This window comes from Oratosquilla oratoria, chromosome 27 (assembly GCF_046742065.1).
Source record: "Oratosquilla oratoria isolate Oo_2021 chromosome 27, ASM4674206v1, whole genome shotgun sequence".
NCBI classification, from domain to species: Eukaryota; Metazoa; Arthropoda; class Malacostraca; order Stomatopoda; family Squillidae; genus Oratosquilla; species Oratosquilla oratoria.
The window spans coordinates 4,867,637-4,893,520 of NC_134803.1; the positions used below are offsets into that span (position 1 = coordinate 4,867,637).

The 25,884-nt window shown below is 37.6% G+C and overlaps 1 protein-coding gene across 17 annotated transcripts in view; it reads left to right on the top strand.

Moving 5' to 3' along the window:
* LOC143039867 (mesoderm induction early response protein 1) overlaps window positions 1-25,884 on the top strand; it is a 120,959-nt gene that overhangs the window by 61,577 nt on the left and 33,498 nt on the right. For 11 of the 17 annotated variants that reach the window (XM_076210155.1, XM_076210144.1, XM_076210143.1 and 8 more), the window contains 3 exons: window positions 10,550-10,720; window positions 11,174-11,425; window positions 23,495-23,633. In XM_076210155.1, the coding sequence (XP_076066270.1) occupies window positions 10,550-10,720; window positions 11,174-11,425; window positions 23,495-23,633 (562 nt within the window). The remainder of the gene's footprint in view (window positions 1-10,549; window positions 10,721-11,173; window positions 11,426-23,494; window positions 23,634-25,884) is intronic. The other 6 variants (XM_076210140.1, XM_076210156.1, XM_076210152.1 and 3 more) reach the window with 4 other exon arrangements.

Here is a 25,884-nt window from a genome sequence, read left to right on the forward strand (position 1 = left end):
AAGAATGCAAACCAGTCAAGCTCAGGCATGCATGATATAAATATATGGTATGGTACAGTGAATTAGACTTTGTGTACCTTTGAAATACTAATTAGCTAATCCATGGAAAATTTCCATCAATAATACAGCAGTCAATAAGGAGAGAGTACTGTGTGTGTGTGTGTGTGTATACATATGTATATATATATATATATATATATATATATTTATATATATATAAATAAATACACACACACACACATATACCATGGGAAATCATACAAGAAAGGGATGGATGGGCAGACTGTGCCTTTCTAGACCTACAAAAAGCATATGATAAGGTGCCACACAAGAAACTAATAAGAAAAATTGAATCAATAGATGGCATTAGAGGAAAATTATTGGAATGGTTGGAAGACTTCCTGACTGGGAGAAAAATGAGGGTAGTAAATAGAGACAAATACTCGAATTGGGAAGAAATGATAAGTGGTGCCCCGCATGGTTTGGTACTGGCTCCAATCATGTTTGCCATATGTATAAATGACATGGATAAAGGAGTGGAGTGTTATATGAATTTCTTTGCAGATGACACAAAAGTACTAAAGAAAGTAAGAACAGAGGAGAATTGTGAATCATTACAGTTAGACCTGGGCAAAATCTGGAAATTGACTCAAAAGTGGGAAGTGAACTTCAACATCAAGAAGTGTAGTATAATGGAGTTTGGAAAAGGTAAAAATAGAATATCAAGATAATATAAAATTGGTGAAGTTAAAAAAGTGAACTCAGAAAGAGACTTTGGAGTAATAATCAGCAAAGACATGACACTGGACAAACATATCAGTAAAATAGTTGGAGAAACCTTCAACCTATTAAGGTCAATGAAAGTGGCATTTGACTGCTTGGATGAGGAAAAGATTAAAAAAATTATTAGTTACACTGATAAGCCCAAAACTTGAGTATGCAGCAACACTATGGACACCCAATACTATAAAGAATATAAAGAAATTAGAAAGCAATGACAAAGTTGGCACCCACTCTCTCCAAATTAACATACAAACAAAGATTGTCTAAATTGGAATTACCAACTCTAGAACAAAGAGAAAGAGATCTACTGACTATAGAATTATGAAAGGAATGGAAATCCTAGATAGGAAGGATTTATTAAAATGGGACATTGGAAAAACAAGAGGACACGAAAAGAAACTCAAAAATGATAACTATAGAATAGATGTGAAAAAAAAGACATATATAGCTTCCCAAATAGAGTACAGTACTGGATACCTGGAATAATTTAGATAGAGAAACAGTGTGTACAAATGCTATTCAAGGTTTTAAGAAAAAACTTGATGCTGAAAGATACAAAGATGGGTCACCACGACCATAGCTCCCTTCCTGTATAATACAACTAGGTAAATACACACACACTAACAAGCACTATAGCCAAAATTTGTGAGAAAATTATCAAGAATAGATGGGTAAAACACCTGGAAGGAAATATAATAAACCCAAGCCATTTGGGTTTAGACAGGGAAGACCATGTACCACAAACTTAATATGCTTTTACTCAAGACTAACCGATATAGTGCAAGAAAGGGATGGATGGGCTGATTGTGCTTTCTTGGACTTACAAAAAGCTTTCAACAAGGTACCACATAAAAAATTATTAGAAGAATTGGAACATATAGGAGGGATACAAGGCAACCTGCTAAAATGGAAGGAGGACTTCCTGAATGGAAGAAAGATGGAAGTAGTACTCAGAGAAAAATATTCAGGTTGGGAGGAGGTGATTAGTGTAGTTCTGCAAGGATCTGTATTAGCTCTAGTAATGTTTGCTATTTATGTGAATGATGTACAGTGTTACATGAATGTGAGTGATGTACAATGTTATATGAACTTCTTTGCAGATGACACTAAATTGTTAAGGAAAGTAAAAACCGAAATGGATTGCAAATCACTACAGGAAGACCTGAATAAGGTTTGGAAGTGGAGTCAGAAATGGGAAGTGGACTTCAGTATTAAGAAGTGTAGCATAATGGAGTTTGGAAAAAGTAAAAATAGAATATCAGGACAATATAAAATTGGAACTAAGGAGGTAAAGAATGTGGGATCTGAAAAAGATCTGGGAGTAATTATCTTAAACAACTTGTCCTCTGATAAACAAACAAAATTGTTGGAGAATCCTATAACTTGCTAAGATCAGCAAAAGTGGCATTTACATATTTGGATGAAGAAATTATTTAAAAATGTTAGTCACACTGATAAGGCCTAGACTAGAATATGCTGCGATATTGTGGTTACCACCAAAAATATATATAAAGAAAATCTAAAGAATCCAGAGAGCAGCCACAAAAATGGCTCCTGCACTTTCAAACTTGTCATATGAAGAGAGACTGGCTAAATTGGAGTTACTGACTCTGGAGCAAAGAAGAGAGGTGACCTACTGACCATCTATAGAATTATGAAGGACACAGAAATACTCTATATAGAGGACTTGTCAAATTGGGACAAGAGAAACACAAGAGGACATGGAAAGAAACTAAAAAAACATAGTTATAGAAGAGATCTGAAGAACAGTTTTTCACATAGAGTGGTGGACACTTGGAACAAACTGGATGAAAAAATAGTGTATGCAAAAACCATTCATGAATTTAAGAGCAAACTAGACACTGAGAGATACAAAGGCGGGACACCACGAGCATAGCTCCCCTTCCTGTAAAATACAACTAGATATATACACACAAAATGCTAACTGGGAAAAAATTTCAAATAATGAAACAAAGATGGAAGAGAAATGGAACATATTTAAGGAAAAATACAAGCAGGGAACAGATTAATATGTACCTAGGAAGAAGAAAAAAAAAAAAAGGGTTTACATAAAGTGTTGGTATAACAAAAAGTGTAGTGATGCTAAAGATAGAAGAGACAAAGCCTGGAAAAGATGGAAAAAAGACAAAAAAATGACCAAATGGCAAACATACATCAAACTGAGAAATGAATACAGTATGTTGATATACGTAGAGAGAAAAAAATATGAAAAAGATGTAATAGACAAATGCAAAAACCAACCTAAAATATTTTACAGATATGTAAATGACAAACATGAAATAGTGAAACTACATGATGGAAGCTAAGAATATATAGAAGATGTAGAAATGGCTGAAGTAATGACCGGGCATTTTAGGTCTGTATTTACAATTGAAAGCTCACAAATTTGTGATGAGGGCAGCAACAAGGATCCCCTAAGATGAAAGAAATAAGGGACCAAATAAAGAATCTTGATGTCAGAAAGTAAAATGGGCCCGATGGAATAGCCACTGGATATTGAAAGAATGTATAGATGAACTTACAGACAAAATACACAAGATTATTGACTTCCCACTTAAAGAAGGAAAAGTACCACAAGACTGGAAAAATGCAAATATTGTACCAATATATAAAAGAGACAAAGAAAATCCAACAAATTATAGACTGGTAACACAATTGCCAAAATACGCAAAAAAGTTATTAAGAATAAATAGATTAAACACTTGGAAGAGAACAATATACTAAATCCCAAACAATTTGGATTTAGAAGTAGAAGATCATGTACTACAAACTTAATATGCTTTTACTCAAGATTAATAGAAATAATACAAGGAAGAGACGGATGGGCTGATTGTACTTTCTTGTCTGTAAGTACCACCCTCATTTTTCTTCCATTCAAGAAATATTTCATCGATTCCAATAATTTTCTTGCATTCCACCTATTTCAATTTTTCTTAGCTTTTTGTGTGGTACTTTGTCAAAAACCTTAAGTACATAGAATGAAGGAGACTGGTCTCTTGCAGTCTCCTTCATTCTTATGTTCTTAAGGCTTTTGACAAAGTACCACACAAAAAGCTAAGAAAAATTGAAACGGTAGGTGGGATACAAGAAAATTATTGGAATGGATGAAAGATTTCTTGAATGGAAGAAAAATGAAGATGGTACTTTGAGACAAGAACTCAAATTGGGAAGGTATGATAACTGGAGTCCCCCAAGGCTCTGTATTGGCTCCGATAATGTTTGCTATTTATATAAATGATATGGATGAAGGCGTGGATTGTTATATGAACTTCTTTGCAGATGATACAAAACTATTAAAGAGAATAAGTACAGATAAAGGTTGCTAATCTTTTCAAGAAGATCTGGACAAAGTCTGGAAATGGAGTCAAATGAGTGAAGTGAATTTTAACATTAAGAAATCCAGTATAATGGAATTTGGAAAAGGCAAAAAAAACTGGTACAAAGGAAGTAAAAAATAGTAAACTCAGAAAGGGACCTTGGAGTAACTATCTCAAATGACATGACACCAGACAAACATGTCAACAAATTAGTCAGAGAAATTTTTTACTTGTTAAGATCATTGAAAGTGGCCTTTGACTACATGGATGAAGAAATGGTAAAGAAAATACTAGTTACACTGATAAGACCAAAATTGGAATACACAGTATCTCTATGGACACCTAGTATAAAAAAAAAATAACATAAAGGAACTAGAAAGAATTCAAAGAGCAACAACAAAGATGGCACCAACAATTTGCAATTTGACATACAAACATTGGACAAACTAAATTTACCAACCCTAGAACAAAGAAGAGAAAGAGGTAATGGATATTTGGAACAAATTGGATGAGGCAACAGTGTGTGTTAAAACTATAAAAGAATTTAAGAACAAACTTGATGCTGAAAGATACAAAGAGATCACTATGAGCATAGCTCCCTTCATGTATAATACAACTAGGTAAATACAGTACACATATTTATATATCTATATATTTTTGTGTGTATTTACCTACCTAGATGTATTTTATAGGAAGAGATATGCTTGTAGTGACCTGCTTTTGTATTTTTCATCATCCAGTTTGATCTTAAATTCTAGTATAGTTTTTGCACTCACTATTTCCTTGTCCAATTTGCTCCAGATATCCACCACTCTGTGTGGGAAGCTATTCTTTTTCAGTCCTCTTCTATGACTATCCTTTTTAATTTTTTTTCCATGTCTTTTTTTCTTTTATCCCGCTTTAGTAAATCATCTCTATCGAGGACTTCCATCCCTTTCATAATTCTGTAGATGGTTAGTAGATCTCCTCTTTCTCGTCTTTGTTCCAGGGTTGGTAGTTCCAGTTTGAACAATCCTTGTTCGTATGTCAATTTGGAGTGTTGGTATCTTTGTTGTTGCTCTTTGAATTCTTTCTAATTTCTATATATTCTTTTTTGTGCTGGGTGTCCATAGTGTTGCAGCATACTCCAATCTTGGTCTTATCAATTTATCTAATTCTTCTTTACCATTTCTTCAAGTAGTCAGAGGCCACTTTCATTGATCTTAGTAGATTGAATGTTTCACTGACTATTTTGTTGATATGTTTGTCTGGTGCCATGTCTTTCTGATTATTACTCCTATGTACCTCTCAGAGTTGACTTCATTAATTAACTTCCTTTGAACCAATTTTATATTGTACTGATGTTCCATTTTTACTTTTTCCAAATTCTATTATACTACATTTCTTGATGTTAAAGTTCACTTCCCACTTTTGACTCCATTCCCAGATTTTGTTGAGGTCATTTTGTAGTGATTCACAATCTTCCTCTGTACTTACTCTCTTTTAGTGTTGCATCATCTACAAAGAAGTGCATATAACATTCCACACCTTCATCCATGTCATTTATATTACATGGCAGACATTATAGAAGCCAATACAGAATCTCATGGAACTCCACTTATCATCTCTTCCCAGGTCGAGTTCTTGTCTCTAAGTGCCACCCTCATTTTTCTCCTGTTCAAAAAATCTTCCATACATTCCAATAATTTTCCTTGTATTCCACCTATTGTGTTTGTGTGTGTGTGCGTGATATATATTTGTACATATAATATTATATATATATATATATATATACATATATATATATGTACACACACATACCTAGTACTAAAAAGAGCATAAAGAAATTAGAAATAATTCAAAGAGTAACGACAAAGATGGCACCAACACTCCAAATTGACATACAAATAAAGATTGGTCAAACTCGAACTATCCACCCAGGAACAAAGAAGAGAAAGAGGAGACCTAACCATATACAGAATTATGAAAGAGATGGAAGTCCTTGATAGAGATGACTGACTAAAGTGGGATAGAAGGAAAACCAGAGGACAGGAAAAGAAACTTGAAAAGGATATTTACAGAAGATATCTGAAAAGAACAGCTAACAACACAGAGTGATAGATATTTGAAACAAAATGAAGAGATGGTGAGTGCAAAAACTTAACAAGAATTTAAGATCAAACTCGATGCTGAAAGATACAAAAGTGGGTCACTACGAGCATAGCTCTCTTCCCGTAAAATACATCTAGGTAAGTACATACACTAAGGGCTTTTTCCCGCTTACAAGGGAGGTAGCCAAAATCAAATGTAGATGGAAGAGTGTAATGAGGAATAGACATTTGGGAATGGATGCTAAGAGGAGACTGTATGAAGGAGTGATTGTGCCAACAGCACTGTATGGGGCAGAAACATGGAACATAAGAGAGGAAGAGAGGAGGAGTTTGAATGTGTTTGGGATGAGGTGTCTGAGAAGTATGATGGGGGTTACTAGGCTAGATAGAGTGAGAAATGAGGAGGTGAGGAGGAGAACGGGTGGAAAGGGAGTTGGGAGATAGGTTTGATGAAAGAGTATTAGGATGGTTTGGACACATGGAAAGAATGAGTGAAGAAAGACTTGTAAAAGAGGTGTGGAAGGCAGATGTGGAGGGAGTGAAGATGAGGGGACGTCCTAGGATGAGGTGGATGGATGGGGTGAAGGGGGCTTTGGGGAAGAGGGAAATGTCTGTTGAGGAAGGACGGGAGAGGACAGAGGACAGGGGTGAATGGAGAATGGTTGTATGTGGATGATGCTGTGATGCATGAGGTGGAATGGGTGGGGGGATGGGGGGTGAGATAGTATGTGTGAGCAAAATTTGATGCAGCCTCAAGGGATTTCTCCCCGTCTTCTCCTTTTATGCATGGGGGGACGGAGGGGGGGGTCACCGATTTAATGAAGCGGCCTTGCTGTGGATGTGCTGTGTCTTGCGACACTGCCTCTGACCCAGGGCAGTGGACAAGGTGCAGGGACGTCCCGTCATCCGGGAGGTGCTAAGATAAGAGGGAGAGTGGAGGGGTGTGGAGTGTATTCAGGGATGGAATTGGTGGGAATGATTTTATGCATTTTTATTTTTGGCTACCTCTCTTGTAAGGGGAAAAAAGCCTTGGTATATGTATGTATGTATATATACAGTATATGTATATATGTATATGTATGTATATATATATATGTATATGTATATATATATATATATATATATACATACATACACTAATAAGACCAAAACTGGAGTATGCAGCAACACTATGGACACCCAGTACTAAAAAGAATATAAAGAATTAGAATACCAAGAGCAATGACAAAGTTCATGACATTTTGGATGATTTAATAGAACTCGGAAGAAATGGAAAAGAGACAAGAAAACAAGCAAATGGCAAATGTACATCAAACTAAGAAATGAGTATGTAAAAATACACCGAGATGAAAAGAGAAACTATGAAAAAAAAAAAAAATAGAAAAATGCAAGGAAGAACCCAAACTATTTTACAGATATGTAAATGGCAAACTTAAGAACAAACAAGAAATAGAAAAACTGCCCCAAGGTAAACATGAATATACAGAAGAACTAGAAATGGATAAAATTATGAACAACTATTTCAAATCGGTATTCACAATAGAAAACTCACCTAACTGTGAGGAAATAGATATCCCTCTCAATGAAAGAAATAATTGTAACACTGAAGGAATTCAGCAACCAAATCAAAACCCTTGATGTGAGAAAATCACATGGTCCAGACAGATTTGCAAATTGGATACTGAAAGAAGCATGGAGGAATTAACATAAAATATACAATATAATTTAATTCTCACTTAAAGAAGGAAAAGTGCCACAGGACTGGAAGAATGCTAACATTGTACTGATTTATAAGGGAGGAAACAAGGAAGACCCATCAAATTAGACTGGTCTCTCTGACAAGCACAGTATAAAAAAATTATGAAAAGGTTGTCAAAAATAGATGGGTTAAACATTTGGAAGAAAAAACTATACTGAATCCAAATCAATTTGGATTCAGACAAGGAAGATCATGTACAACAAACTTGATCTGCTTCTACTCAAGATTAATAGACATAATACAAGAGAGAGATGGTTGGGCAGACTGTGCCTTTCTGGACCTATAAAAGGCACAATAAACTAATAAACTAATAAGGAAGATAGAATCAATAGGTGGCATCAGAGGAAAATTATTGGAATGGATGAAAGACTTCCTGACTTGGAGGAAAATGAGAGTAGTAATTAAAGACAAATTCTCAAATTGGGAAGAAATGAAAAGTGGTGTCCCGCAGGGATCAGTACTGGCCCTGATCATGTTTGCTATATACATAAATGACATGGACGAAGGAGTAGATTGTTATATGAATTTCTTTGCAGATGACGCAAAAATGCTAAAGAAAGTAAAAACGGAGGAGGATTGCAACTCTTTACAAGACTTGAACAAGATCTGGAAATGGACTCAAAAGTGGGAAGTGAATTTCAATATTAAGAAATGTAGTATAATGGAATTTGGAAAAAGTAAAAACAGAATATAGAGAGATTATAAAATTGGTGAAGAAGAGGTCAGAAAAGTAAAGACTATCCATATTAGAATTACCAACTCTGGAACAAAGAAGGGAAAGAGGAGACTTACTATGTATAGAATTATGAAAATAATGGAAATCGTGGATGAGAATGACTTATTGAAATAGGACAATGGAAAAACAAGAGGACATGAAAAGAAACTAGAAAAAGATAATTAAAGAAGAGATCTGAAAAAAAAATAGCTTCCCACACAGAGTGATAAATACTTGGAACAAATTAGACAAACAGTGTGTGCAAACACTATTCAAGATTTTAAGAAAAAAGTTGATGCTGTGAGATACAAAGATGGGTCACCATGAGCATAGCTCCCTTCCTGTGTAATGCAACTAGGTAAATACACACACACGCACATATACACTCAATTGTGCATCTCATACTGCTTTTCCCTGATTAGGATTAATTCTCTTCTTTTGGCTTTTCCTCTCAAATTAATTGCACTTACACCATCTTTTCCATCAACCATTTGTGTTGGTATGTTAGTGTTTCTGTGTAAAGAAGCATTTATGCATGGACTAAGTGTTTAGTGTATGCATGTATACTATGTGTATGTATACATAATCAGACATACATAGATTTATGGGCTCAAAATGCACGTAATTGTATAAAATTGTGTTTGACTTTCTGTACATAAGCTGTGTGTACAACTCCCCTTATGGATATTTTCATATTTACTTCTTTCCTTCTCTATGTGTTGAACTAGTTCTAACCCCATAGAATTTTCTCCTCTCCTCTGCATTTGTGTGACTTGCCTAGCATGATTGAAATTCTGGCAGCATTCTTGAGTTTTGTTCGTATGTGTTGTGTTATGTTTGCTTGGTTTTGAAAAGGCATTATCAGTGACCCTGAACTCATTTATAATATTTTTATTCTGTAGAAGCTACACCCTTTACACATGCCCTTTTGTTGATTAATTTTCCTGAGTTGGGACTTCTTTTGCGCTTGATTTTTTGTTCTCTTCAATAATTGTATTTCATGTGAGGGTTTGTGCTCTTTGTGTTTTGTTGCTGTATGTATTCTCAGTTTTATGCATCCAGTTGCTCTAGAGTTTTCTGCATCTATGGTTCTTGATGTCCATCAGCTTTTGCACATGAAACTAAGACTACCACAAGAACCTCCTAAGATGATTAACAGGGTGATCACTTGGTGTGGGTAAAGGGATAAAGAATATTATGGCAGTTGCAGATGTGAAGTTGATGTAGAATATTGTATTCAAAGTACTGTTTATTCAGATTAGTTATCAGTAGGCATTTATCATTTTATCTTACTCTGTTATTTATTTATTTTTTATTTTTTCTCAATTTGAATATAAATTGAGATTTGGGCAAGGGTTGGGGTGCTAGTTATCCAAAGCCTGGAGGTAGTTTTTGTGTCACATACAGTGGAATGAGTATTCATATTAGTAGGTATGTCAAAAATCTATGTTACAGGTGAAAATTTAGTTTTGTGATTGTTGAAATCCAAGAAATGCAACCAGGTGTAGGTGTCTATCCAATATTTCTCTCTTTTGTATAAACTAAACCAGCATATATGGTAAAGGTACTGTAGATGTGTTGGTGGGTTCCATTGTAGTGGTCAAAAGTTTGTTTTAGGCATCTTATCCTTCTTGGGTAAACAACTTCTGGGGAAGAATACTTAGAGATGCAGCAAGTATTCATTTTCATCTCATGCAGGTGATTTAGTCTTCCTTAAGGCTCTTCGTGGTTCATATATATTTTGGTTTAAAGGTTTTTTTCTTTTTATCAGAGGGAATTAGGATCTGTGGATTAGAGTACTGAGACGTGTAGATAAGTTCTTAAGTGTAAAATATTGGCTAAGATTTGGGTCTTTTGTAAATAGCAGAAGGAAGGGACAGGAGTAACAAGCAGTGAGAGTGAAGCCGGCGATGGCGAGTTTGAACCTACGGCTGAGATGCTGGTCAATGACTTCGATGACGAGAGAACACTAGATGAAGAGGAGGCCATGGAAGAAGGGAGTGACAGGGATGAGGAGGTGAACAGTTTACAAAAGGTAAACGTGGAATAGCCACTCCAAAACAAAACAAAAAACAAAACAAAACAAAACAAAACAAAACAAAAATGGTAGAAAAAAGAATGAGGACAAGTCTGTAGGAGTAAGAATGGCAAGGTTTTATCTTGCTCGTTTGGCTTAGCCATAAACAAGAAAACTGAAGCAAAAATATATTTATATATATATATATATATATAGTCTGTAGAAAAACGAAGGAGAAACAGTGGTGACTAGACTGTTGTGGGGTTGTGGTTGTCTGTAATTTATGCGGCAGATTTGGGCTCTGCAGTTTCCTGTAAAGTCTTTTTGTTGCCAAGTTGCAAATACTCTTTAGCTGGATGCATTGTGCCAAAGAGTGCTGTGTATTTTATGGATAGCCTGACCTTGCATTGTCATGCTGGAGGGCACTTAAAAATTACATGGTGTTTTAAGTATTCCATTTTTTAATTACAGGAACAGAACATGCCCATAGAAGAACTTCTAGCCTTATATAGATACCCTCAGGAGGAAGGGGAAGGTGAAACCAATGGTGAAGCTGAGGGCAGGGATGTAGAAATGGAAAATGACGATGCTGTTATAGAGAATGAAAGTGAAGAAGTCGTTGAAGCAGATAATGACAGAGAAGATGCAGAAGATCCAGATGGTGCCACATCAAGATCATCAACTTCAGAAGAAAATATTATAGATCCCGACAAGGTAGTAGGGGTAAGATGTGTGCATTTTCATATGAGATAGAAAGTATGCAATTGGCATTTGCCAACAAGTCTAACATTAAGCAACACTACATGAGGACAGAGCCTTTATAATGATGTTTTGATTGGTAGAACTTTATCAAGTACAGTCATGAAAAACAAAACCCTGAGAATATATAGGAGGTCTTGGTGGGGTAGGAGTAAGTCACTGAAGCCTAGGAATGGTTAAGGAGGATGGAGAGCAAATGTTTTCGTTTTCAGAAGGACATTTGTTCACTGCCAATAGACAACAGCATAAGTGGTAGAAATAAGGTATGGGGCCATTTGTCCACTGTTGTAAGACAAATGCAGAAATGAGGTAATAAAGACAAATGCAGAAATGAGGTAATGATAGTAAGAGGGTAACTAGGGATAGCTTTCTAAGATTTTGTTTACCATTGGAAACAAAGAAATCAGATGGGGTGAAATGTTAAACATGCCTGTATTATGCTTGATTGTGTTAATCCCTGGATGATGGATGTTTGTAACCATTTCCTATGAATTTTATCATGTATCTATAATGCTGTCTTTTCCCAGTCCATCAGGTGATTGCTACTCTTCCTGTAACAGGGAAAAGCTAGAACTGATACATGAGCCTGATAAGATCCAGAGAAAATGGTTACAAGCATCCATCATTCAGGCATGTTTAACATTTCACTCCACCTGATTTCATTGCTACCATTGGTAAACAAAATCTTGGATGGCTATCATCAGTTATCCTCCTCGCCTTATTTCCTCATTTGTACATTTGTCCAACAACAATGGACAAATTTCTTCTACTTTTGCAATTGTCTAACCTCTTTAATTGTCCCTAGGCTTCAGTGACCTTTCCCCATCCCCTTGGACCCTCCTATATATTTTCAGTTTTGTGTTCCATATTTGTGTACTTGATAAAGCTCTAACAGGCAAAATATTGTACTATTAAAGGCTACTCAGTAGTTCTTTTAATATACTAAGTACTATAGTTATAATTATGCAGGGATGACCTGTCATCCAGGAGGTGCCAAGATAAAAGGGAGGGAAGAGGGTGGAGGGGAGTGGAGTGTGATAAGGATGGAATGGGTGGGAGTGGTTTTTATGCCTGTTTTTTGGCTTCCTCCCTTATAAGGGAGGAAAAAGCCTTTGGTATATATATTGTATGTACTATAGTTATTATTTCATGCACTTATTGCCATTGTCATCCATTTGTGTAAACACTCATGACATGTATGTCACATGGACACTTTGCCAACACATATGCACAACATACCATACTCATGGACACCTACCTGTGGAAAGGCAAATTTTTATAGAACAGAACATGTTTAATGGAATGGGTTGGAGGAAATTCAGACAAAAAATATACTACATAAAATGGGGTGTGTCTCAGCATATTTTTGAATTAGGAATGGAAATATATGTATTGAAAGAATTTTACAGAAAAGACTGGTTTATCTGAAGATGTGATAGATCCAAAATGTGGATAAAGCATTGTAAAAGTGGAAGATAGGAACCAGTAGATCAAAGGAAAAGTATAGGATGTTCAGAAATTAATATACAAAGGGAAATTACAAGAAAGTTATAACAAATGGAGAGTGAACTAAAGCTTTTCTAAAAATTTGTCAATGGTAAACTGAAGCACAGGGAAGAAATCACCAAGTTGAAAGTGGATGTTACAATATATGTGCAAATACGAGGTCTGTTAAAAAAGATATGTGGACTGACGTCATAAAGCAAAATGTACTTTATTTAAAAATTACAGATCTGGGGCCCCTTCAAAGTACTCTCCTCCCCAACGCATGCACTTATCTCAATGGTGTTTCCGCTTGTTGAAACAGTCCTGGTATGCATCTTTTGTAATGTCCGTCAGCTCCCTCAGCCTTAATCTTGGGAATCGTCTCAAATCTTCTTCCTTTCAAGGGTCTTTGAGTTTGGGGAACAAGAAAAAATTGCAAGAAGCAAGGTCAGGTGAGCAGGGGGGGAGGGAACAGTGATCGAATGTTTGGTAAAAAACTCACAAGTTCTGAGGGCTGAATGGGCTGGAGCATTGTCGTGATGGGAAAACCAGTCACCACTCCTCCACAGTGTAGTAAGTCTGGTTCACTGTGGAGCCTTTGGGGAGGTACTCGTGGTAAACAACACCCTTAGCATGAAAAAAACTGTTAGCATCACATTGACCTTGGATCAAACTTGGTGAGCTTTTTTGGGTCTGGGGGATGTTTCACTCATCCACTGGGATGATTGGACCTTCATTTCAATGTCAGAACCATAAACCCACGATTCATCACCTGTCATGATCCCGGACAAGAAGTTTTCATCTTCTTTTGAATGATCAAGCAGTTCCTGACAAATCTGGACGTGATGGGCTTTTTGTTCATCTGTCATCAGGTGTGGCACAAATTTCACAGCAACACGGTGCATCTTCAATCTTTTTGTAAAAATCTTGTAACAAGATCCAACTGATATCCCACACTCTTCAGTAAGCTCCCTGACAGTCAGACATCAAGTTGTCCGCACCAGGGTGTTGATTTTGTCGACGTGTGGGTTTTCAGTTGACGTGGAAGGATGTCCAGGACACTCATCATCTTCAATGGACTGTCGACCATCCTTAAAATGCTCATGCCACTTGAAACATGCTCTACGCTTCTTAGCAATGTCACCATAAGCCGTGTTTAGCATAGCAAAAGTTTCAGTTGTAGAGATTCCAAGTTTAACACAAAATTTTACAGCAAATTGTTGCTCCTTCATCTCATTCATTCTGAAATTCGCGAAACGAAAAAAATCGCACTTCACTAAAAACTAAGTAGCTAATACACAAATAAAGATATCTGCAATTGGGAAATGATGTAATCAGCTGATCTGTGCGAACCTAGTGACACCAAGCAGATTCCCCTGGAACCTACTGGAGCCATGCAATTCAAACAGTCCACGTATTTTTTTTAACATACCTTGTATTGAACAGTAATTTCCAGTTTTGTTTACCAAGGAAGAATTTTGAAGAAAATAAGGACTTTCATAGCATGAGGCTACATGACATTAAAGTGGTAGTACTGGGTATGATTGGATATTGAAAGAATGTAATGAGCAGCAGGTGGATAAAATATATAAATATATAAAAGAGGTATGGTAGGCAGATGTGGAGGGAGTGAACATGAGCGGATGTCCTAGGATGAGGTGGATGGATGGGGTGAAGGGGGCTTTGGGGAAGAGGGGAATGTCTGTTGAGGAAGGACGGGAGAGGATAGAAGACAGGGGTGAATGGAGAATGGTTGTATATGGATGATGCTGTGATGCATGAGGTGGAATGGGCGGGGGGATGGGGGGTGAGGTATTATGTGTTAGCAAATTTTGACGCAGCCCGAAGAGATTTCTCCCCGTCTTCTCCTTTTCTGCATGGGGGGACGGAGAGGGGGGGTCGCCGATTTAATGAAGCGGCCTTGCTGTGGATGTGCTGTGTCTTGCGACACTGCTTCTAACCCAGGGCAGTGGACAAGGTGCAGGGATGACCTGTCATCCAGGAGGTGCTAAGGTGAGAGGGAGGGTGGAGGGGTGTGGAGTGTATTCAGGGATGGAATGGGTGGGAATGATTTTATGCCTTTTTCTTTTTGGCTACCTCCCTTGTAAGGGGGAAAAAGCCTTGGTATATGTATATGTTTTTTGGCTACCTCCCCAATAAGAGGGAAAAAGCCTTTGGTATATGTATGTTTGTATCTGGGGCTTTGGGGAAGAGGGGAATGTCTGTTGAGGAAGGATGGGAGAGGACATAAGACAGGTGAATGGAAAATGGTTGTATGTGGATGATGAAGTGATGCATGAGGTGGAATGGGTAGGGGGATGGGGGTTGAGGTAGTATGTGTGAGAAAAATTTGACGCAGGCTGAAGGGATTTCTTACCGTCTTCTTCTTTTCTGCATGAGGGGATGGAGAGGGGGGGTTGCCGATTTAATGAAGCAGCCTTGCTGTGGATGTGCTGTGTCTTGCGACACTGCTTCTGACCCAGGGCAGTGGACAAGATGCAGGGATGACCCATCATCCAGGAGGTGCCAAGATAAGAGGGAGGGTAGAGAGTGGAGTGTAATTAGGGAGGGAGAGGGTGGGAAGTCTTCGGTATATGTATTGTATGTATGTATTTATGAAGGGAAACTTGTGTTTCCAACTTGTTGACTTTACTTGGGAATTATTTATGTGCTGCTTGAGAAGGATGTTTGTATAGGTTTTGTTTACTTGGATCTAGAGAAAACTTGTGATAAGATACTTCACAAAGAAAAAAAATCATGGAAGTTGAAACATGTTAGAGCTGTTGACTGACTTCTGAGGAGCAGAATAATTAGAACAGGATATCAGGTTGAAAGGTTACTAGTGAGGTCCTGTAGGATTCAGTGTTTGCACCAGTAATGTTTTTTATATATATTATTTGATGGAAAGAAATACCAGTTGCATCTTTATTAGTGGACAGTGTAAAGATCATGAGGGCAGTGAAGGAATAAAGGTATAGGGCAGAGACTTGGAATATAAAGGAGGTGGAAAAGAGACTGAAGTATTTGAGAAACAAAGGTATTATCAGATAGTATAAAGAAATGTAAAAGTTAGGTGGGTAACTGGGATGGGAAGAAAGCTGATGTAAAGGTTTGAGAAGAGAGTGTTAAAGTGGGGTGGGCCCATGGGAAAAGTCATTGGCATAACATTAGCAAACTGGATGGAGTGAGCTCGAGAGGAAAACTGAAAAGGAGAGGGATGGATTAAAGGCAACTTTGAATGCATGTGGTATGTCTTTTAAAGAGGGATTTCATATTTGAATTGCCCACAACCAGCATTGCTGCCAAGGAGCCACTTTTCACTGATGCCATGAGAAAGAAATGCCTTAATTTCACAAAAAAAAAAAAAAAAAAAAAAAAAAAAAAAAAAAAAAAAAAAAAAAAAAAAAAAAAAAATTGAACATCACATCATTGGGAGAAAGTGATGTGGTCTGATGAAAGCACTGTTCAAGTCTTTAATAACCATCCTGCTAAGGTGAGATGGCCTTTTCTGTCAGCAAGTACAACCCTGACTACACTGTACCTACAGTAAAGCACCCACATACAGTCATGGTGTGGGGGTGTTTTAGTGGGACTGCAGGTCATGGTGGTCTCTACTGTCTTCCTAAGGGCCAAATGATGAATGTTGATGGTTATAATAGAATCCTCAATGATCACCTACTGCAGTTTTATGAGATGCATGGCCGCACCACTTTTATACATGACTGCACCATGCCACAAGGCAAGGAGAGCAACAAAATTTCTTGCTGGTCACAGTGTAACAATCTGGATTGACTCAAACTAGCCTGACCACAACCCTATTGAGAATTGTTGGCAAGTCATGAAAAGGAAGCTTGCTGAGTCAAAATTAAACACCTCATGAATGAAATTGAATTTCTGTGGCTGGAGGACATGTCTCTGGAATACTTCATCAAATTTGACCACATTCATACATATACCAAAGGCTTTTTCCACCTTACAAGGGAGGTAGCCAAAAACAAAGACCCCCATTCTATCCCCGCATACTCCACTTCCATCCACCCCCTTCCTTCCCTCTTGTCTTGGCTCCTAGATGATGAGTTATCCCTGTATCTCGCCCATTGCCATGGGTCAGAAGCAGTCACAAGACACAGCACATCCACAGCAAGGCCACTTCATTAAATTGTCCCCTCTGTCCCCTCATGCAGAAATGGAGATTTGAAGAAATCCCTTTGGGCTGCATCAATTTATTTTTCACATGCACTCCCTCACCCCCTCATTCCCCACCCACTCCCCCTCATGCATCACAGCATCATCCATACACAACCATTCTCCATTCATCCTATTTTCTGCCAAAATGCAAGGGCATGAAATCCATTCCTACCCATTCCATCCCCACATATTCCACTCCCATTCATCCCCCTCCCTACCTCTTATCTTGGCTCCTCCTAGATGATGGGTTATCCCTACATGCCTAAATATCTCACCATGGTGATTAAAGCCAAAGGGAAGATGGTCAAATATTAGTGTGTGTTATGTATGAAAGCATAAAGATTTTTGGTTGGGAGAAATGCAAAAAAATATATAGTATACTTTACCATGCTAATAACTGGTAGATCTCAAGATTTTTTTGTGGTAGCTGTAGATAGATGGATAAAATAACACAGCAAGAGGAAAAGCTATGTTTTGTCAATATCTTTAATGATGTATATTTATATATATATATACATATATATATTATTATATATTATTAAAAAAAAAAAAAAAAAAAAAAAAAGGCATAAGAGGGGTCTGGGAGTTTTCCAAACAAAACTGTAAGGTTTGGGTCTTTAAATGTGTGGGTGTGATACAGATAAGAGTAATAGGGAAGAGATAGGCAGAATGTTTGTGAGAAGATGGAAATGCTGGCATTGAGTGAAATTAAGTCGGAAGGGCAGGGTGAGTTTGAGTTTGTGAATGTAGTGGGGAGGGTGTTGGGAGTGAAGAGAGGACAAGATAGAGTAGGGGTGGCTGTACTAGTAAGTGAAGAGATAGGTAAAAGTGTGGTGGAGTGGAAGGAGGTTAATGTGGATGAAGGTGAAACTGGGAAGTTAGATGTATTTACCTAGTTGTATTATACGGGAAGGGAGCTATGCTCGTGGTGACCCGTCTCTGTATCTCTCAGCATCAAGTTTTTTCTTAAAATCTTGAATAGTGTTTGCACACACCATTTCTTTGTCTAATTTGTTCCAAATATCTATCACTCTGTGTGGGAAGCTATTTTTTTTTCTCAGATCTCTTTTGTAATTATCTTTTTTTAGTTTCTTTTCGTGTCTTGTTTTTCCATTGTCTCGTTTCAATAAATCATTCATATCTAAGATTTCCATTCCCTTCATAATTCTATAGATAGTAAGTCTCTTCTTTTCCTTCTTTGTTCCAGAGTTGGTAATTCTAATTTGGACAGTCTTTTTTTCATATGTCATTTTGGAAAGAGTTGGCACCAGTTTTGTTGTTGCTCTTTGTATTCTTTCTAAAAAAAAATTATATTCTTTTTGGTACCGGGTGTCCATAGTGTTGCTGTGTACTCAAGTTTTGGTCATATTAGTGTAATTTTTCTTTTCCATTTCCTTGTCCAAATAGGCAAATGCCACTTTATTGAATTTCACTTCCCACTTTTGAGTCCATTTCCAGATCTTGTCCAAGTCTTGTTGTAATGAGTTGTAATCCTCCTTAGTTTTTACTTTCTTTAGTACTTTTGTGTCGTCTGCAAAGAAATTCATATAACTTCACAACTTCATCCATGTCATTTATGTATATGGCAAACATGGTTGGGGCCAGGACACCACTTTTCATTTCTTCCCAATTTGAGAATTTATCTCTAATTACTACTTTCATTTTCCTCCCAGTCAGGAAGTCTTTCATCCATTCCAATAATTTTCCTCTGATGCCACCTATTGATTCTATCTTCCTTATTAGTTTATTGTGTGGTACATTATCAAATGCCTTTTATAGGTCCAGAAAGGCACAGTCTGCCCAACCATCTCTCTCTTGTATTATGTCTATTAATCTTGAGTAGAAGCAGATCAAGTTTGTTGTACATGATCTTCCTTGTCTGAATCCAAATTGATTTGGATTCAGTATAGTTTTTTCTTCCAAATGTTTAACCCATCTATTTTTGACGACCTTTTCGCAATTTTTTTATACTGTGCTTGTCAGGGAGACCAGTCTAATTTGATGGGTCTTCCTTGTTTCCTCCCTTATAAATCAGTACAATGTTAGCATTCTTCCAGTCCTGTGGCACTTTTCCTTCTTTAAGTGAGAATTTAATTATATTGTATATTTTATGTTAATTCCTCCATGCATTCTTTCAGTATCCAATTTGCAATTCTGTCTGGACCATGTGATTTTCTGACGTCAAGGGTTTTGATTTGGTTGCTGATTTCCTTCAGTGTTACAATTATTTCTTTCATTGAGGTGGATATCTCTCTATTTCCTCACAGTTAGGTAAGTTTTCTATTGTGAATATTGATTTGAAATGGTTCATAATTTCATCCATTTCCAGTTCAGTATATTCATATTTACCTTGGCACAGTTTTTCTATTGTTTATTCTTCAGTTTGCCATTTACATACCTGTAAAATAGTTTGGGTTCTTCCTTGCATTTTTCTATTATTATTATTATTTTCATACTTTCTCTCTTCATCTGCATATTTTTACATACTCATTTCTTAGTTTGATGTACATTAGCCATTTGCTTGTTTTCTTGTCTCTTTTCCATTTCTTCCAAGCTTCATCTCTTTTATCCTTAGCCTCACTACACCTTTTGTTGTACCAGCTTTTTATGTATGTTCTTTCCAATTTTTGTTGTACGCATTTATTCACTCCATAATTTTTTTAGTATATTCCATTTCTTTTCTTTTTTGAGTTTCTTAAAATTTGTTTTGTTGTACATTAGTCTTCCTATTCTATGTTTATCATTTCTGCTTTGATCCATTTGCTCTTTCAACTCAAATTCTATTAGTACATGGTCACTCTTTGCTATCAGAGTTTTGTAATAAATTTTATTGACAATTTCAGGCTCTGTCATAAGTATTTAATCCAGCCTTGATGGTTCTTCACTACCTCTGTGTCTGGTATTTTCCTTTATCCACTGAGTCATTGTGTATTCAATGATCATGTCGAGCAGGACATTGCCCTAGAGTTCCTCTCCTCCCTTCACTGTCATTTCCTCCAAACATATTTCTTTTGAATTAAAGTCACCCATTACTGTACTTCCTCTGTCCTTCAGTATATTAGTTAATTCATATTTTGTATCTTCTAATATTTTGAAATGATCACATTCTGTTCAGGACTTTGTTTTGAGGGGCACATACACCACTACAAATTTTCTGCTCTTCATATGTCTGCTTTCAACTTGTATCATAATTGATTCTACATTATTTTTTCCTTCAGTTATTTTTGTTACATTTAAATCTTTATTTGTCAGAATTAATACTCCACCACCATGTTTATCCTTTCTATTTTTTGTCCAGCAGTTGTATAAACCTTGTAAGTGCTTATGGGCCTGACAGTGAGAAGAGTGTAAATGAAAGAAGGCTTTTTAGATAGATTTAAATGAGTGCATAGAGGATTTAGGGAGAAATGTCAATGTAGTGGTATTGGGAGATCTCAGTGCTAGAGTAGGTGTTGGGGTACCAGGAAAAAATCATAGTAGAGAGTTGATGGTAATGTGCTTAGAGACTTGATAATATCTAACACAGTGTTTAGGAAGAAAATCAAGCATAAGTACAAATAGGAGAGGGTGATAGATGGAAGGGTGGTAGATAGGGCTTTAATGGACTATATAGTGGTAACTAGGAGAAGATTAGGAAGAATTTTGGATATGCATATTCTTAGGGGAGAGAGTAGGGAATGTCAGCTAATTTTTTAGTGAAGGTGAACTGAGAGTGGAGGATAGATGGAGAAAGAGAAAAGTACAGAAGGTAGGGAGGTGCTTAGAGTAAACTGTTTATATGAGAGAGAAAAGGAGAAGGAGCACAAGAAGCTGAGAGAAGAGTGGAAGGAAATGAAGGATAGAGTGGAAGAGGAATGGGGATATCTCGAGGAGAGAGTCACAAGGTATGCAAAAATGTTGTGTGGAATAAGAAGGATGGGAAGAAATAAAATAAAGGGTAGTGAGTGGTGGGATGAGTAATAAAGTAGATTGTGGAAGAGAAGAAACAAGGATTCACAGATTGGTTGCAAAATAGGACAAGAGAAACCTATGAGAAATACAAAGAAAAAAGGAAAGTAAAACCTAATATAAAGGAGAACAGATGTAAAATGGGGAAGAGCATGACCAAAAATTTTGAAAGTAATAAGAAAAATATTTTGGAAGGAAATCAAAAGTGGAAGAGGAGGCAAATCAAGTAGAGAAGAAAAGGTAAAAGGTGAAGATGGAGAGATGATAATGGAAGAGACAGTCTAAGGAGATGGTCAGAGTCTTTTAGGAATTGCTAAATGTGAAGGAGGATAGGGAGGGAAAGGTAGTTGCAATGTGAGGTGCGAAGAAAATGACAGTGATGAATGAGGAAAATGGGGGAGAAATAAGAGATGAAATGAGAGCAGGTAAGGTACCTCGGTTGGATGGGTGTCATGCAGTGTCTAAAAAAAGGAGGTACATTGATTGTGGACTGGGTGGTGAGGTTATATAATGTTTGTCTAAAAGGGGGTAGAGAGACACTGAAGGAGTGCCTGTATAGTTCCACTTTACAAGGGAAAAGGGGACATGTGTGAGTGCAGTAGTTTCAGAGGGATCAGCTTGTTAAGTGTAGTTGGGAAGGCTTATGGGAGGATCTTGAGTGAGAGGATTAGGAGAGAAACAGAGGGAGTAATTGGTGAGGAACAGTGGGTTTAGGAAAGGTGGGTTATGTGAATCAGATTTTTGTGTAAGACATATGTGAGAAAGCTTTAGGAAAGGATAAGGATGGTTTTTGGACCTTTATGGACTTGAAAAAGGCTTATGACAGGGTAGACAGGAAGGTACTGTGTGAGGTATTGCAGATATACGAAGTAAGAAAGCTGTTAAGAGCAGTCAGTTTTTTGCAACAGTAGTAGAGCCTGAGTTAGAATTAGAAGTGGAGAGAGCAAGTGGTTTGAGGTAAAGGTGGGACTTCGCTAGGGATGTGCCATGTTGCCATGGCTGTTCAATGCATACATGGATGGGGTGGTGTGGGAAGTAAATGCAAGGATAAGGGGTCAGGTATCGGAGATGGTTAAAAAAGATGGAGAAAAATGGGAGATATACCGATTTTTGTTTGCTGACGACACTGTGCTTGTAACAGGATCAGGGGAGGGGTGAAAGAAGTTAGTGACAGTTTGGGAAGGTGTGCAAAAGGAGGAAGCTGAAAGTAAATGTGGGTAAAAGTAAGGTGATGAGATGTATAAGGAAAGAGGATGGCAGCAAATTGGAAGCGAGTATGAAGGGAGACTGGAGGAAGTAGATAGCTTTAGATACTTGGAGTCACATTTGGCAGGAAAGGGAGCAGTTGAGGTGGAGGTAGAATGTAGATTAAGAGAAGCAAGTAAATACCTTGGGGATCAAACATGTAATGAGAAATAGGAATGAATCCAAAATGCTAGGAGGAGATTGTTTGAAGGGGTGATTGTTCCAACAACACTATGGAGCAGAAACATGCAACATAAGAGAGGAAGAGTTTAAATGTGTGTGAGAAATATGATAGGGGTTACTAAGTTGTGTAGAGTGAGAAACAAGGAGTTGGGGAGGAGAGCAGAGGTGAAGGAGCTGGGAGATAGGGTTGATGAAAGCGTACTGGGATAGTTTAGACACATGGAAAGAATGAGTGAAGAAAGTTTAGTAAAGGAAGTGTAGAAGGCAGAGGCAGATGGAATGAGCAGAAGAAGGCAATTGAGGATGAGATGGATGGATGGGGTGAAAGGGGCATTGAGGAAGGGAGAAGATATAAGATAGGGATGAGTGGAGAATGATTGTATATGGATGTTGTGATGCATGGAAGGGAGTTGATGGGGAATGAAAGTGTTAGGGAGTAGTTATGCATGAATGATATTTTAACTCAGCCTGAAAGGATTTCTCCCAGTCTTCCTGCATGAGGGGATGGAGAAGGGTGGTCACCAATTAGATGAAGCTGCTTTGCTGTGGATGTACTGTGTCTTGTTGCATTGCTTGTGACCCAGTGCAGTGGGTGAGAGGCAGGCATGACTCATCATCCAGGAGGACTCAAGAAATGAGGGAGGGGTGTGAATGGGAGTGGAGTGGGTGGAGATGAAATGGGTGGGAGTGGAATTATGCCTTTTGAATTTGGCTACCTCCCATGTAAGGGGGGGAAAAGCCCTTGGTATATGTATGTATAATTTATTTTGAAGTTTGTCATTAATGTATCCATATTGGGTTTATATGGGAACTTATAAATGTGCTTGCTCACACTTTCCGTGTACGTGCATGTGTGGTTGTGTTGGTTTTGAAACAAATTTATAATATAGCATGTTATGCATTTGAGTTTCATTAAAAGCTGTTGTATGTATTATTTAAAGGTAATTGTATCATAGCGGTTTCAAAGTAAGTTCTCCACTGCAGTTACAATTAGGTGAAGTACGTCGAGAACCAAAACCAGAAAGAAAAAGAAGAGAAAAGGCCTCTGAACTCGCTCAACTCTATGCTGATTTGGACACAAATGGTGACACTGCAGCCACTTCATCTTCCCGTTCATTAAGATGTAAGTTATTGAAAATGGATGTACATATTTATGAATGTTCAAGTTAAAAAGGAGGCCCCATTCAAGTTGTCACTCAAATTTTTGAGGACAACCTTGGTGCTACATGAAATATCCTATGCTGACTTTCTTTGCACAAATGTTTTATGGTGTACCATTTCATTTCCCCAATCTTTTCTTCATACTATGAATATTAGAAGATGAACTAATCTTTCAATGTACTTCAGTCAATCAGTCAATCAATCCATTGCCCGAGGTCTCTCATGTAGGAGACCCATGGGTGCCAGGTAGGCCACAGCCACTGATCAGGTACATTTTTACCTTCTCTTTGGTATGATAATGTATTAAGCTGATAGTACTTGTGTGATGAAATGAGATGGGTGAGTGCTGTTGAGGTTTTTAGCATAGAATTGTGTATCCATCATTTTCATATACTCTATGGGGAGGATTTTAGTTTCTGTGCGCAGGCATCATATTAGGATGGTTTTGGCACATATTTCTGTTCTTCTCAATGCTTTATTTTGTATAGTTTGGAAAATGTGTTGCTGATTGTTTAGAACCATGCCGTGGAATTGCAGTCAAGTGTGATTCTTATGAATTGCTTGAAGACAGTAATTACAGTTTCCTTCTGTTGTATGAAGATTATACAGCCCATGTAAGGGGAAAAAACTCTTAGTATATAGATAGATTTCCTTGTTGGTTTTCAATGTCAGTTTTTGATGTGTGCTGAAGGTCATTTTTAGAATTAAATGTCTCTCTGTATACTGAAAGGCTTCACCTTTATAAGGGAGGTAGCCAGTCAAGGCATGTATCCATTCCACTCCCATCTATCACCCATTTGTTTCTCTTCTATCTTAGCTCTTTGTGGATAAAGTGTCATCCCTGTCCTTCGCCCATTGTCTAGGTCAGAAGCAAGGCAGCAAGACACAGCTCAGTCACAGCAAAACCCTACTGGTTTGTTTACATGGTGATCTTCCCGCCTTCTTCTAAAATGCAAACATAATAAAGACAAGGAGAAGTCCCTTTGGGCTGCATCAGATTTTAGTCCATTTAGAACCATTCTCTAATCATACCCATTTCTTGCTTCTCCATTTCCTGCCTACTGGGGCAAAAAGACTACGCAGGAGAGTACCCCAGCTTGCAATACTTTCACCCATGGTATTCAGTCTCTTCACAAGCAGCTACCTTGATAAAGATCTTAACACTGATATGCTCACTTATTCAAATGACCTGACAATTATAAACTAGCAGAGAAACTAAAAAGTTTGAGGTAAGAAAGCCCAAGTTTACATAGAGAAACTGGATTAGTGGCTCAAAAAATCATCAGTTCCATTGCTCATTCCATACAGCCATGAATGATAAATGGGAATATATATGTATGTACATATATATATATATACACACATATATATACACACATGTATATATATACACACAGTATTTATACATTTACCAATGGCTATTTCCCCCCTTACAAGGGAGGTAGCCAAAAAACAAAGGCATAAAATCCACTCCCACCCATTCCATCTCCACTCGACCCCTTCCCTCCCTCTTATTGTGGCTCCTGGATGATGGATCATCCCTGTATCTCACCCACTGCTCTGGGTCAAAAGCAGTGTAGCAAGACACAGCATATCCATAGCAAGGCCGCTTCATTTAATCAGCAACCCTCCCCCCCCCATGTCCCCTTATGCAGAAAAAGATAAGACGAGAATAAATCCATTCAGTCTGTGTCAAAATATTGTTCACACGTACTCCCTCACCCCCCACACCCACTCCCATGCATCACAACATCATCTAAACACAACCATTCTTCACTCACCCCTATCTTTTGTCTTCTCCCTTCCTTCCTCTACAGATATTCCCCTCTCTCCCAATGCCCCTTTTACTCCATCCCTCCATCTTGTCCTAGGTCACCCCCTCATGTTATTTCCTTCCACCTCTGCCTTCCACACCTCTTTTATTAATCTTTTTTCATTCATTCTTTTCATGTGTCCAAACCATCCCAATACTCTTTCATCAGCCATATCTCCCAACTCCCTTTCCACCCCTGTTCTCCTTCTCACCTCATTTCTCACACTGTCCAGCCTAGTAACTCCAGTCATACTTCTTAGGCACCTCGTCTTAAACACATTCAAACTCCTCTCTTTCTCTCTTATGTTCCATGTTTCTGCCCCATACAGTGCTGTCAGCACAGTCACTCTTTCATACAATCTCCACTTTGCATCCATTCTCATATGTCTATTTCACGTTA